Source organism: Candida metapsilosis, assembly GCF_017655625.1.
Source record: "Candida metapsilosis strain BP57 chromosome Unknown scaffold9, whole genome shotgun sequence".
Taxonomy (NCBI): domain Eukaryota; kingdom Fungi; phylum Ascomycota; class Pichiomycetes; order Serinales; family Debaryomycetaceae; genus Lodderomyces; species Lodderomyces metapsilosis.
In genome coordinates, this window is record NW_027138167.1 from 114,868 (window position 1) to 127,541 (window position 12,674).

At 39.3% G+C, this 12,674-nt stretch overlaps 4 protein-coding genes across 4 annotated transcripts; 1 reads left to right on the forward strand and 3 right to left on the reverse strand. All coding sequences in view use genetic code 12, as the record gives it.

Annotated features, from left to right (window-relative positions):
* Window positions 1-44: 44 nt before the first annotated feature.
* Window positions 45-4,453, reverse strand: SIN3 (transcriptional regulator; the record flags this gene model as incomplete). The annotated part of the gene is made up of 4 exons (XM_067694899.1): window positions 45-4,025; window positions 4,102-4,229; window positions 4,284-4,330; window positions 4,395-4,453. The coding sequence occupies 4 exons, from the start codon at window positions 4,451-4,453 to the stop codon at window positions 45-47; spliced, it is 4,215 nt and encodes a 1,404-aa protein (XP_067545847.1).
* Window positions 4,454-5,269: 816 nt separating this feature from the next.
* Window positions 5,270-5,701, forward strand: RPB11 (DNA-directed RNA polymerase II core subunit; the record flags this gene model as incomplete). Its single annotated transcript, XM_067694900.1, has 2 exons — window positions 5,270-5,322; window positions 5,386-5,701. The coding sequence occupies 2 exons, from the start codon at window positions 5,270-5,272 to the stop codon at window positions 5,699-5,701; spliced, it is 369 nt and encodes a 122-aa protein (XP_067545848.1).
* A 305-nt stretch (window positions 5,702-6,006) lies between these two features.
* Window positions 6,007-7,959, reverse strand: CDC5 (polo kinase; the record flags this gene model as incomplete). The annotated part of the gene is made up of 1 exon (XM_067694901.1): window positions 6,007-7,959. The coding sequence occupies one exon, from the start codon at window positions 7,957-7,959 to the stop codon at window positions 6,007-6,009; it is 1,953 nt and encodes a 650-aa protein (XP_067545849.1).
* Window positions 7,960-8,618: 659 nt separating this feature from the next.
* SET1 (histone methyltransferase) lies at window positions 8,619-12,612 on the reverse strand (the record flags this gene model as incomplete). The annotated part of the gene is made up of 2 exons (XM_067694902.1): window positions 8,619-11,637; window positions 12,203-12,612. The coding sequence occupies 2 exons, from the start codon at window positions 12,610-12,612 to the stop codon at window positions 8,619-8,621; spliced, it is 3,429 nt and encodes a 1,142-aa protein (XP_067545850.1).
* Between the last annotated feature and the right edge of the window lie 62 nt (window positions 12,613-12,674).

Sequence of the window (12,674 nt, forward strand, 5' to 3'; positions counted from 1 at the left end):
CACAGTTTTTTTTTTAAAACAACTAATAGAACAAAGTAATAGAACTAATTTACAACCTCTTCCTTCTTTTCTTCTTCTCCTTCTTCTTCTTTCTTCTTCTCAACACCGGCCTCATCTTTTTCTTCATTGGGTTCATTGGTGGTTTCGTTTTCAGCCACCTCCGTTTCGGTACCAGCTTCAGCATCCAATGCTTTCAAGTGATCTTTGTATTTAATACCCCCTTCTTCAAACAAGATGCGATTAGCTTCCACAGCCGCAGCTTCATCAGTACCATCTTCTAACGTCGATTTCCAACCATACTCTCCGTCAACCAAAGCCTTCAAGGACGACACTTTGTCATCAACATTGGTTATCTCATCAGCGGGTTTCTTATACACCCTATTGGAAACAAATTCGTCATGAGAGCCACCTTCAAAGTATAAACGATATGAATTTTCACAAATGGAGACCTTCAACTCAGAAGCTACCCGTCCTTCCACATCGTCTTCATCAACCAGCTCAATAAACGATTTCAAATATGGCATATTCAATTTGGAGGCAGGGACACCTTCTGTAGGGTGCGACATAATATAACTTGTCACGTAATAATTGTATTGCTCTTCAGTAGTGACTTGATCGTTCAAGGTGAGATCATCCAAACTAATGAATTGGATGTTGGCCTTGTGCGTCTTTTCGTTATACGTAATCTTGAACATGTTTTCTTCAGGTGACATCAAGCTACGAACTTGAATACGGTAAAGAATTTGCTCTTTGGCACTTGAAGTAGGCTTGGAACGATCATTTTCATATAGCACTATGATTTCTGAAGTTTTTGTATCTGTAACCATCGTGTGCATATGCTTCACCAAGGCTTGTATCACCTTGTCAACTGTATACATCTTGTACGCTTTGTTTTTGTATCCTTGTCGTAAACTCTCCTCAAACCATTGATGCTCAATATCACCCTCAATCAACCGGCTTGCCAAGCTTAGAACTTGCTCGTAGCAGTCCTTCGTTCCGACAATGTTGACTCCCATATCCTCCAATTGATGTGATACAAGGTTCAAATCTTTTGCGAATTGAGGATATTTGCGCTTCCTTATATCGTTACCAATAGCTTCATTCATATTCTTTATTTCCAATAGCCTCTCATATAATGTTCTCAAATGACGGAAAAACACGTAAATCGTGGTATTGCAAAACAAATTGAATTTGGTACGTTTGGATTGCGAAGCAGCCTCTTCACTTTGAGAGTACTTGGCGTTTGCTGACTGTACCCACAACTCGCTTGATCTTTCAAGTTCTTCGCTTAATTCCTGAGCAATAGATTCGGACGATTGTGGGCCAGGGGAGTCCGCTCGATCGTCCTTTTTAGACTTTGAAGCTTTCTTTAAGACATCTTTCAACAAGTCCGACTCGCGACCCCTTTTCTTTGACGACTCCGAAGGGTTAGTTTGAACATTCAGCGACTCCTCTTCTTCGTTGTCATCATTGGTTTCAACACCGCCTCTCTTTATCAAAGCATCATTAACGGTCTCAGTAGGGATTCCAAAGAATAAGGAAATGAAAAATTTGAAAAATTGGGTCAACTTCACTCTGTCAGAAGCCGAATATGTAGACGAACGATTTATAAAAACATTGGCAAGTTTTAAAATATCAAACAACACATCATCATCACCAAACTCATAATTCAATTGCTCTTGAGGCTTTGGGGTAAGCGGATGAAGTCTCTTATTTTGCTGCTCCACCTTGACAGTGCTAATTTCACTCACCAATTGCTTAGCTGTAAGCAATTTTTTATCAGCTTGTTTGAATGTCAAACCCAAGTGATCCAAAGACTTGTAAAAAACTTTCTGTTCCATTTCCCTCCACACCTTGTTCCACTCTCTTTGGGCGCGTTTCCACTCCTCATCTTTTTGCTTCAATCTTTTCAAAACAATAGGGACAGCAATAGCAGGGTTTTCATGCAATGCGTCGATCACTTCAAATCCACGATCTTTGTCATAAATCTTCCTTATGACCTTCTTGTAAATAGTCGTTGAATTGTGACCCAAGCCAGGAGGTAACTTGAAGTTTGCCTTTTGTTCAGGAGTCATGTTGGCAATTCTGTTTGCAATTGTTTCCAATATCTGGATGGTTCGCAAATTTGATTCCATATAGTAATCGAATTCAAGTCTCTCCTCCTCAATTTTGAACAAAATTTCTTCATACTGATTCTTACGATGAGCAATGAAACCAGAATCTTCGGAAGCCCACGTTGGATGTCCCACCCATTCATCATTCAAAACTTCCCAACACATTTCGTCACGGCCAGAGCAAGGCATGAATGTCTCCGCCTTAGGGAGTTGTCTATAGGACGGTCCATAAGCCTTACACAATGAAAGCTCCAATGCATGTTTCTTGAAGGTGATGTTTTCTAAATTCTGAGGCTTATCTTCATATCCAACAAACAATTTAAACCACTCAAACAAGTCTGCGTTGGGATCCCCTAAAAACCCTTCAACTCGTTCAACCAAAGTTTCCTTGTCGATGATGTCTTGGGTGAATAGATTCAAAAGTTTCAAAAATTCACTATAAGTTTGCTTATTGCCCAAAGCACGCTTGATTTTATCGAAAAAGCTAATTTCTTCGGAAAGTGATGAAGACTTGGCAGTACCAGCAGGGGGAACAGGTTCAGGAATACCGGGAATCAAAGTCGGATTCACTGGGGCAGCCACTACTTGACCAGGCATAACTCCACCACGAACAGCAGCTTTGTTCTGTCTAGGATCAACCAAACCCGAGCGAATACCAGAGTATTGAATTTCTTGGTTATAATTATCCGCTTCAGCTTCAGCCATTGACTTTTTCCGTGAGAAATTTTGAATTCCCAGAGTGGTGTCAAAAACGCCTTTCTGATGGTCTTGCATTGCAATACCTTGTAAACGTTGCGTTTGTTGACCATACGGAGAGTGTGATGGGCTAGTACCAATAGGTCCGAAATTTCCAACAGGAGGTAATTGGTTTCCATTGCCCACGAAACCCTTCTCTTGTATTTGCTGTTGATATCCCTGATTACTTGTATCTGGCAAAAACTGTTTAAAGTCGTCCAAGAGATCGGGAGAGTTTGAAAATAACTCAGTGACTTGTTCATAAACTTCCGTGATTGGCTTTTGCTCTCTTTGGTAAGTTTGCAATATTTCAAGGAATTGCTTATAAACATCAGGTTGATTTGCAAATCTGGTTTTTATCTTGTTCACATACGTAATTGCGTGGTTGAAATCAATCTGACCTGATCCATTAGCTTGGTTAGCAGGGTCGTGAATTTGCTGTTGCTGTTGCTGTTGTTGCTGTTGTTGTTGAGCAGCAGTGGCTACAGCAGAGGCTTCCTCACTTCCCCAACCTTGATTGTATGTAGTACCTGCAATATTTGGCCTCGTGGTAGTTCCAGTAGGTGTAGTCACACGAATTGGGTTTGGATCTGATGGATCCATAGAACACTCAATTTTATACCCAGGAGGCAAAAAAGTGTTGAAGCCTTGAATTAAATTTGGGTGACCCTTGAACAATGTTGACACTCTATCAATAACACCAGGAGTATCAATGCTTTGCGATTTGAAATCTTTCATAATATCAAGAAAGTTATTGTAAACTTCAGCTTGATTATAAAATTGAATCTTGACCTGATCCAAGTACGACAACGCGTCCTTCACATTCAAAGGTCTGTACACATTGCTTGTGGATGATCTATTCGGAAGACCTGCAGCAGGTGCTGGATTACTTCCTAATGGAGAAACTTGGTGTTGTTGAGGTTGCGGTGCGTGCAGTGGGAGTTGTTGTTGAGGAGGAATCAGTGAGATATGTTGCGGCTGAGCTTGTTGTTGTTGTTGCTGCTGCTGCTGTTGGTGAATGTGTTGAGATGAACCAACATCGTTGTTGATAATCAGACTCTCGGAATTCAAGTTGGTTAAAGAAGAAGGAGGTGGTAATGGAGCACTTCCTGGTGTTCCAAATCCAACACCAGATGGTCTTCTAAGATCTGTACTCTGTCTCGAATGATCTGTTGACTAAAAAAAAAAAAAGACGATGTTAGTATACGTTGGCAATCGCAGATTTGCAAAGTTTTATCTTCTGTATACATACCTGTCCACGTTGAACTGGGTCATTGACAGGGTTGATTGAAGGGATGGTAAATTGATGACCATGTTGGGGATGGCCACTTCCATTTCCGAGACTTGGTAAACTGGGTAAAGGATAAAATTGTTGACCTCCTATAATGGGTTAGTAATTTGCTCATTTCTAATGATCGAGGACGAGAAACATACCTTGCTCTAAAGTTGCTGGAGGTGGGAGAACTGGTGGGTGTTGACGACTATTTTCTTGTTAGTATAAAGAAAAATGACAATGTCTTCTCTTCCCTAGTGGGAAACACATACTTGAATTGCTGTCCGATTGGACGCTGTTGAGCAGACCAAGAATCCTGTTGATTGGACATTAAAGCTTCAAAGTACTTCTCAGTGGTTGGATTATTTATTCAAAGCGATGTGAATATTGTAAGAATATATTTGAAGATTTTGAGGTCCAAAGAGTTTGTGATGAAAAAATGAAGACTCAAAGTTTTGAGTAACAGAATTGTAACTTTGATGTACAGTGGTCTCTTGGTGAAAAAATAACTAGTTTGAGATGATTTGTCGCTTCTCACAATAGGTTCACTGGTGTTTTCCAAATGGGATGAAATAATGAACTTGTGTATTTCAGTTGGATGTCGGTGATATTTTTCTTCCTTTTTCCACAGAGTGAGAGAGTGAGAGTGAGAGAGAGTAAAGACGAAGGAGAAGAAAAAACAAAAACACACAACATAATACACGTGATATATGTTTAGATATATGCAGGACATAACAATAAATACCCGTCGGAAGAGGAAAGCTCAACACTGAAGAACCACAGCTATACCCAATACTTTCTTTAAAGTAATTACATGAAGGATCTGTAGGGTAGAGACTTTTACTATTTTCCATTAAGAAAGGAGGAATGTTGGGTGAGGTAACAAAGTCAGTCTCGACGAAGGCGTAATTTTACCACTCCATTGAACTACATAACTATCCCCGGGAGCAACCTACATACCTATATCTGTCTCTTATAGTGGATCAATCTGCAACCTTTCCATTGGGGTTGGAGCTGGTCTTTGCCATCCCATCGGTGTACCCTAGTTGTGCCACGGCACACGACTTTTCTCTTGCGAAAGAAAAACCAAAAATTAATCGAAAGGCCCTCTATTCTTTCACCAGCGATCAATCAACCCTTAAAAACCATGAACGCTCCAGATAGATTCGAATTATTTATATTGCCAGACGGCCTCGAAAAGTACGATTTACGCAAAGACACACGTTAACACTTGCTTGATATACTAACTATTCCAACTTCTAGGATAAAAATCACACCAGATTCAAAAGTACCCAATGCTGCCATCGTGAGAATAGAAAGAGAGGATCACACATTAGCTAATCTATTAAGAGCACAGCTTCTTAAAGATGATCGTGTTATTTTTGCTGCTTATAAAGTCGAACATCCGTTATTTGCAAACTTTGTTTTGAGAATCCAGACAGAAGATGATTATTCACCAAAGGATGCATTGAAGAACGCTTGCAGCTCTCTCATTGCTGAGTTGAGAGATATTCAGGGCAAGTTTGAAAGAGAATGGGCATTGAAGGGGTTGATGACTCACAACGAGGATGATTATTGAGGAGAGTATCAGTGGAGAAAGCTGGTACTTGATTTTAATCTATCAGCAAGGCACAATGTACAGTACTAAGAGAGAGGCAGTTTTAGTTCTTTGGATGGGGGTTGCATTAGTTATTACGAAAGTCGCTTCTATGAAATTTAAAGTAACTTTTATTTATGCTAGTATAATGTTTGAGCAGATAGTTTTGTAGCTCTTTGGATAGAATCTAAATGAAAATAATAATACAATGAAATGCAGGGGAAAGCAAATAGTTGACGAAACAAAACAATCACACGCTTAAATGTGTGTATGAGCTAGGTAATCTTTTACTCCTCTTTGAATGCCCTTCTCTTGATGGCATCCTTAATAACGGCGACTTTCTGTAAACAGTCCGGAACCGGTTCAGATGGGAAATTACCGTTTTGAAGTATGCTAATTAATGGGTGTGTTTGTGTCAAACGGTTTGGTGAAATATGTGTAATGGCCAACCCTGCTTTCGAGATGCAGATTTTGTGATGATCCTTAAAATTGAATTGAAAGTTTCCATTTGTCATTTCAAACATGATATATTCAGGAGTTCTACTATAACGCCTCAAAAAGACAATTTCTTTTCTTTCCTCATTATCGCTGACTTTTGACAAGTTACTATTCATGTATTTAGCGAAAAAGTCAACAATTTCCAATTGTCTCTTGGCTTGTGCTGGTGGATGGCTCAAGGAATTTTCAATACATGTCCATCCTTCTCCATCATGATATATCAACTCCAAGAATTTGGTTGAGTTGTGGAGTTTCAACAAGGTATTTTCATCATTAAATAATACTCCAATATCATCGTTGTTTAATTGGTAGGAGAATCCATATTTGTTTGAGTAATCAACCCATTTACTGATCAATGTAGGATTTTCACATACAGGAAGTTCAAGTTGATTGATATTCTCGTGCCTGGAATGCTCCAATCTTCTAATATTTTGGTAGGTCTCGAAACAAGTTTGATTAAGGCGTTTGATGGTGGTAGAAAAATGGGAGTTGAAGTTGACACGTCTTGGCTTTCCAAGTTGACCAGGGTCAACTTCACGATATTTGTGTTTGGTGTCATTAGGTGATAATGATTCTGGAAGTAAAGCTCGTGGCTGTTCAGAGTGTAAGTCTGATCTCAAAATTTCAACCGGATCTTTACTCTTTGGTGTGTAGATACCAGCCATGTCCTTGGCATGCTTGAAATTCTTGCCAGATTGAACTCTTGATATTTGATCGAGTCCTTGAGGAGTTTCCGTCAAGCTGATGTCACGAGTCTTATCCGGGAAGGGTCCCTTGAACCATTCGTAACTTAAAATCTCATCAATAGTAGGTCTGTTCAACGGATTCAAGCTTAACAAATCTTTAATTAAAATTTTGGCTGATTCCGAGATTGGTTTATCGTCAGGGAAATAATATTCCGTTTTCTTAATTCTTTCATAAATCACATTAACATCCTTAGCTTGGAAGGGAGGTTTACCGACCAATAACGCATACATCATAATACCTATGGCCCAAATGTCTACCTCAAAACTGTGGCCAGTGTTTTTACCTCCCAACACTTCAGGGGCAATGTAATTTGGGGTACCACAAACGGTATATTTCTTTGAGTCGGTTGAAGGTAACACCGAAGCCAACCCAAAGTCACCAATCTTTAAGTTCATTTCAGGATCAAAGAATATGTTGCCCAACTTTAAGTCTCTATGAATAACTCTCCTTGAATGCAAATATTTGATAGCACCGACAACTTGGACCATGAACAATCTAACCTCTGGTTCGGATACCCTTTTCCTATTCTTTAAAAGCTCCATCAACGATTGGTTGGGACATATCTCAAGTAGAATGTAAACATTGACATCATCTTCAAAACAATCGACAAAATTTACAATGTTCGGATGTTTCAATGACTTGTGGATTTTGATTTCCGATAAAAGTTTAGTCTTTGTCTTTTCATTCTTTATAGATGCTTTAGCAACTGTTTTAGCAGCGTAGATTTGACCAGAAGCATCCTTCATTTGAAAACAACGAGCAAAACCACCTTCACCTAGAAAATTTCCACGACGGTAATCTCTTCCATTTCGGGTTCTAACAATCGAAGGTGGAGTTTTACACAATGCAGATAGCTTCTCTTTCTTCTTTTTCGTTTGTTGTCTTTGTTCAGGAACATTTCGTCTAGCTCCTTTGATTGGGGTAATGTTATTCGACCTAACATTCAATTGACCACCATTCAATGGCTGCAAAGGTTGTGAACGAAGCGCGGACATATTGGTGAGTAAGATGCAATATTCTTAGCTCGTTTAAGTGTTAGACAGGGATATCTATTAGATGAAACTTCTTATAAAGTTTTGCTCGTGTAATGGAACTGATATATGTTGTGATGCAACGCTGACGGATTCGATCTGATTCTAACGATGTCCTCTCTAAAACTGAAACTAAACAAATCTCTCGACTTGGTGATACGAAATGTGATTTGGAATAGATTACTAAATTTTTTTTTTTGTAATTCTGATTCTGGTTCTGTTTGTTTGATTGAATGTATATATATATATACACTGTTTGTGGATAAATGTCTTTTGAGAAGATCATATGCCGATTAATATTGAAGTATGGATGTGATGTTTTTGCGTTTATTTACATTCATTCCCAATTGAGTTCTTCTTTTGTTTTTGTTTGTTTTTCAATCATCTCAATTTAGTGTATGTCACGTGCACCTTCCAAAATAAGTAATTCATGCAACATTTGTTTGCAAATTGAATTAATCGGGATAATAGAAATAGAGAAAGCCGTATCACGTTTCCTATGCTAACTACAAGTTAAAAATAACTTTAAGAAGTGCATAACTTCCCCAGGTCCATAACGTGATTGCAAAACAAGAATTGCAAAATATTAGAAGAGAATTCAATTTATACATTAAACTCATTATTTAATTAAGGTACCCTTTGCAACCAGGTGCACCACACAAACAACGAATACGCTCTTCATCATTTGTTTCCCTCTCGAATTTATAATCATACGTTAGTTCTTCGTTAGCTTCAATGTCTCTAAGCGCATAAATCACAATACGCTTCTTACCCTCAACTTTGATAATTTTAGCTGTACAACTGGGGTTACAACAATGATTTATAAATCGAGCAATACCTCCCTTCTTTGTCGCATCAATAACTGTGTTTTCGTCTATTCTGAATAAGTATGAGGATCCAATACCTGTACGCAAGTAACTCTTTTCACGATGCTCTGCCACCTGCTGTCTAATTCGCTCACCAACATACTCAATAATCATCTCCTTTGCCGCTATAGGTTCCATAGCATAAAGACCCCAATTGTGAATTGTTGATCGAGCAAAAGTAACTGGCTTCTTACGCTTAGTAAGTGCATTCAAAGACATAACATCAGACTCTGAACCTATTTGAGCGGTGATATCGGCAGCAAATCTTCGGTTGTTAGCCCTATTGACTCTCGAGCTTTGTAGCACATTACTGTTCTCTGCTGGTTTTTCATCGTCATCCTCCTCATACTGAACTGTTTTAATTGGCTTATTTGCTTTCTTGCGGTGAGGTAAATACTCAACTTTGTCAATTTCTGGAATCTTTTTAAAGCCATCGCTTTTGAATGAGCCAGTGGTTGAGTCAAGTCTCGAAGGTAGTTCTTCCATTGCATCTTCGTACTCAGCAACCTCAAGAGAGGTTGACCCACTTTCATTTTGTTTCCAAGCCCAATAGTCCATGTTTGGAATGTCTGATGACTCCTTGATATCTTCGAGGATGGAGTTTGCCAATTCCAAATCCTCAGTATCCAATATGTTTTCTTGAAGCGCTTTCAAGTTTACGACAGTGGAGATTGAGGACTCAGGATACACAGTCATTGGCTTACCTTCGGTGGGAGCATATTTGGAATCCACAGCAGCCACAGGCAATTCAGGCTCAACATCTTCCCCTTCATCAACATCAACCTCCTCCACATCATCCATCAGTTCATCTCCAGAGGAGACCAAATCGTATGATTCTTGCAACTTCGATTTGTGCTTTTTAGTAGCGGGCTCATCAAGTTCTGATTCGTCTACAACGCTGGTAGCGGTAGAGCTTCGAACTCTTTTAAGTGGTTCTGCCAATGGTGTCATAGATCCACTAACAGACTCAAAAATATCGTCATTATCATTCTCTTCATCCTCATCAAGGTTCAACGCATGCAGCATAGGTATAATAGGGCGCCTATTGTCTCTTCTACTGCTCTTGAACCTTTCTTCTGCCTTTTTGAAATACGGAATCTTTTCCTGCAAGTCTCTCTTTTGTTTCTCTAGGATAGACATGGCATTCTGTTTCAAATCCATGTTTGAAACAGTCAGTTTTGATTTAGATGCTAGTTCTTTCTCCTTTGCCTTGAGTTCTTCCACCAAAGTAGGATAGCGATCATGGTCCAAGAGGCTTAAGATGTGTGGTGCAATAATTCTTTCTCTTATATCCTTGACCAAAAATGTTTCAAATTCTTTTGTCAAAATATTAGCCGCTTCATTCAAAACACTGTTGCTTAAGTCGTTGTCCTTGTCATTTTCATGATAATTCTCAGGAATGGCCATCTCCATCACCAATTTATACTCATAGAATCGGCGGCAATCTTCGTTGTGAAAACATCTCTCACACTCTTTTAGGGAATTGAAAACAACGTAGAAGCCCGTCTTGTCGGACAATACCCTGGTCCAGTCATACTTTTTCAAAGCTCGTTTTATATCTTGCGACGATGTGTGCTTTGTGGAAACATACTTGTCACGGATTAGTAGATATGGTCTGTTCTTTACATACTTTGCCAAATCATTTGGCAAAAACGTCCCTGGGACAACTTTACTGCCATGCCTAGTCGACAACACCGTGGTATCAGGTTTGTACTTAGAAGCAACCCCTTCAGATGCAGAGACTATCCCAAGTTCCTTCCTTTGTAGTCTTTCAGCTTCTTCCTTCTTTTTCTCTTCTTCTTGTCTTTTTAGTTCCTCTGCTTTCTTTTGTTCCTCTATCTTCTTTTGCTCTTCAAGCTTTAACAATCTCCGCTTTTCCTCTTCTTCTTCTCTCTTCTTTTGTTGTTGCGTAAGTTTGCCTTTCGCTATATTTATTTTCAGGTTCAATAGGTTATCGTCGTTATCGTTTAAAGCGATCTTCAAGGAAGTACCATCAATCTTCACCGAGTCTCGCTTCACGGTCTGTATAAACTTTTCTGCCAACGAGCTTGCCTTATCCATGCTTCCTTCGCATTTAAATGTTGCAATTCCAAGGGGAACTCCGAATTTTGGATCATCGAATGTTTTTAAATTCTCAATTTTCAAGTCAAAGCTGGCAAGGTAATTTCTCAAGTATGTTTCATTTGCGCTAATTGGAAGATCCCAAATGACCAAGGTAGTGCGTGGAGCTTCCCCAAGTGAATCTTGATCGTAAATAAATTTTGCTTGTGGTAGCTGTTTGAATGGAAATTTGGAAGATTTCTTATTTGGCTTTTGTAAGTAACTGCTTAGATTCGATAGTCGAGGGTCTTTTGGGGAATCAACACCTTCTCCATTAAATCGTACTTTTCTAGACTTTGTTTTGATTTTGGTCTTTGGGAGATTTGGGTCAAGTTCGGGATCGTACATGACTTTGTAATTTTTAGCACCTTCTGTCTTCTTGGTGAGCTCTAGAGGTCTTGTGGATTCTCGATGGTGAGCAAGCTTGGAATATTCAGAGTCTTTCTGATTAATGCCTGTTCTCACGTCAGTGCTTGAATATGCCACAGTTTGTGATCCGCCATTACTAACAGAAGTAGGCGTATTTATACCCGAATTTTCACTAGACTCCCATTGAGACTGTCGATCTCGGGATATATTGGAGTATTTACCACTTCCCCGCTGGTGATTATAATTGCCTTCATCGGGGCGTGACTGCCTTTGCCCCTCGTCCACAGTCGAATTTGTATCTCGATATCTATTCAGATATTGAGCATTTGAGCGGCCTGGCCTATACGACTCATACCTCTCTCTCCGTTGTTCATATTTATGCCCGTAGTACCCACCTCGATAAGCCATATTCCTTCGCAACCCCCACTACTTTAATCTGAGATGTATACTCTTCCAAACAGTTTAATATAGGCTACCAATAATCAAAACGCGTATAGCACGGTTTTAGTATATACAGTAGGATTTCAAAGCAGCAAGTAAACCAAAGCCTGAAGTTAAGCTTTCTTGTGGATGTTACTATTTTGTTTATCTTAGTTTTTTTCATTTCTTTTCTTTTTTTTTTTTTTCTAAATCGGAATTTAGTTTTAGACGCATTTCAAAGACCGCGCATCTGTCAACTGGGGAACGATGGGCTGGATGTAGAAGAAAAGAGCCTCACAGGATAAGTAGAGGTGAGAGGTTTCATAAATAAATCTACAGTGCTTGTGTACACTTCTCTCAACAACGTCTTTATTGATTCTATTCAATACCCTGTTTACTTAGTTCTGATATGTTTTAATGGGCCAGCTGAATGGTAAAAGTTAGCGGCATACTCCTTCTTTCTGAAATGCAACTTCTTAGGTTCCTGAACGTAGTGGTCCCAACCTTGGTTTTCGGCGAATCTGATTGCTGTTTCCTTGGTGTCAAATTTCATTATAGTTCCTTGCATATAATCGGAAGACGATTGGTAACCAATCAAGTCATTTTCCCACCTATTACCTTTACCCAAAACATCCCAGTCCAACTTCCAGTTGTGGCCATTATGGTGACCTGATTGGGTGGCAGGCTTAGCTTCTTGGTATATCCTCACTACCCTGCTTGTAACAAGATCTCTAGGAGCACCGGATACAATTTCTTTACCAGCAGAGTCTGTAGGCTTGGCTAATTCCGAGTTCCTTACTATTGCTGTGGATGTAAAGCTGCGTGCAAATACAGTTGGCTTGATTATAGTTCTCGATAACATAGTAAACAGTGGCGATAAATGTGATAAATCAGGTATACAGATGTTCTGTCTGGGCTTATGTT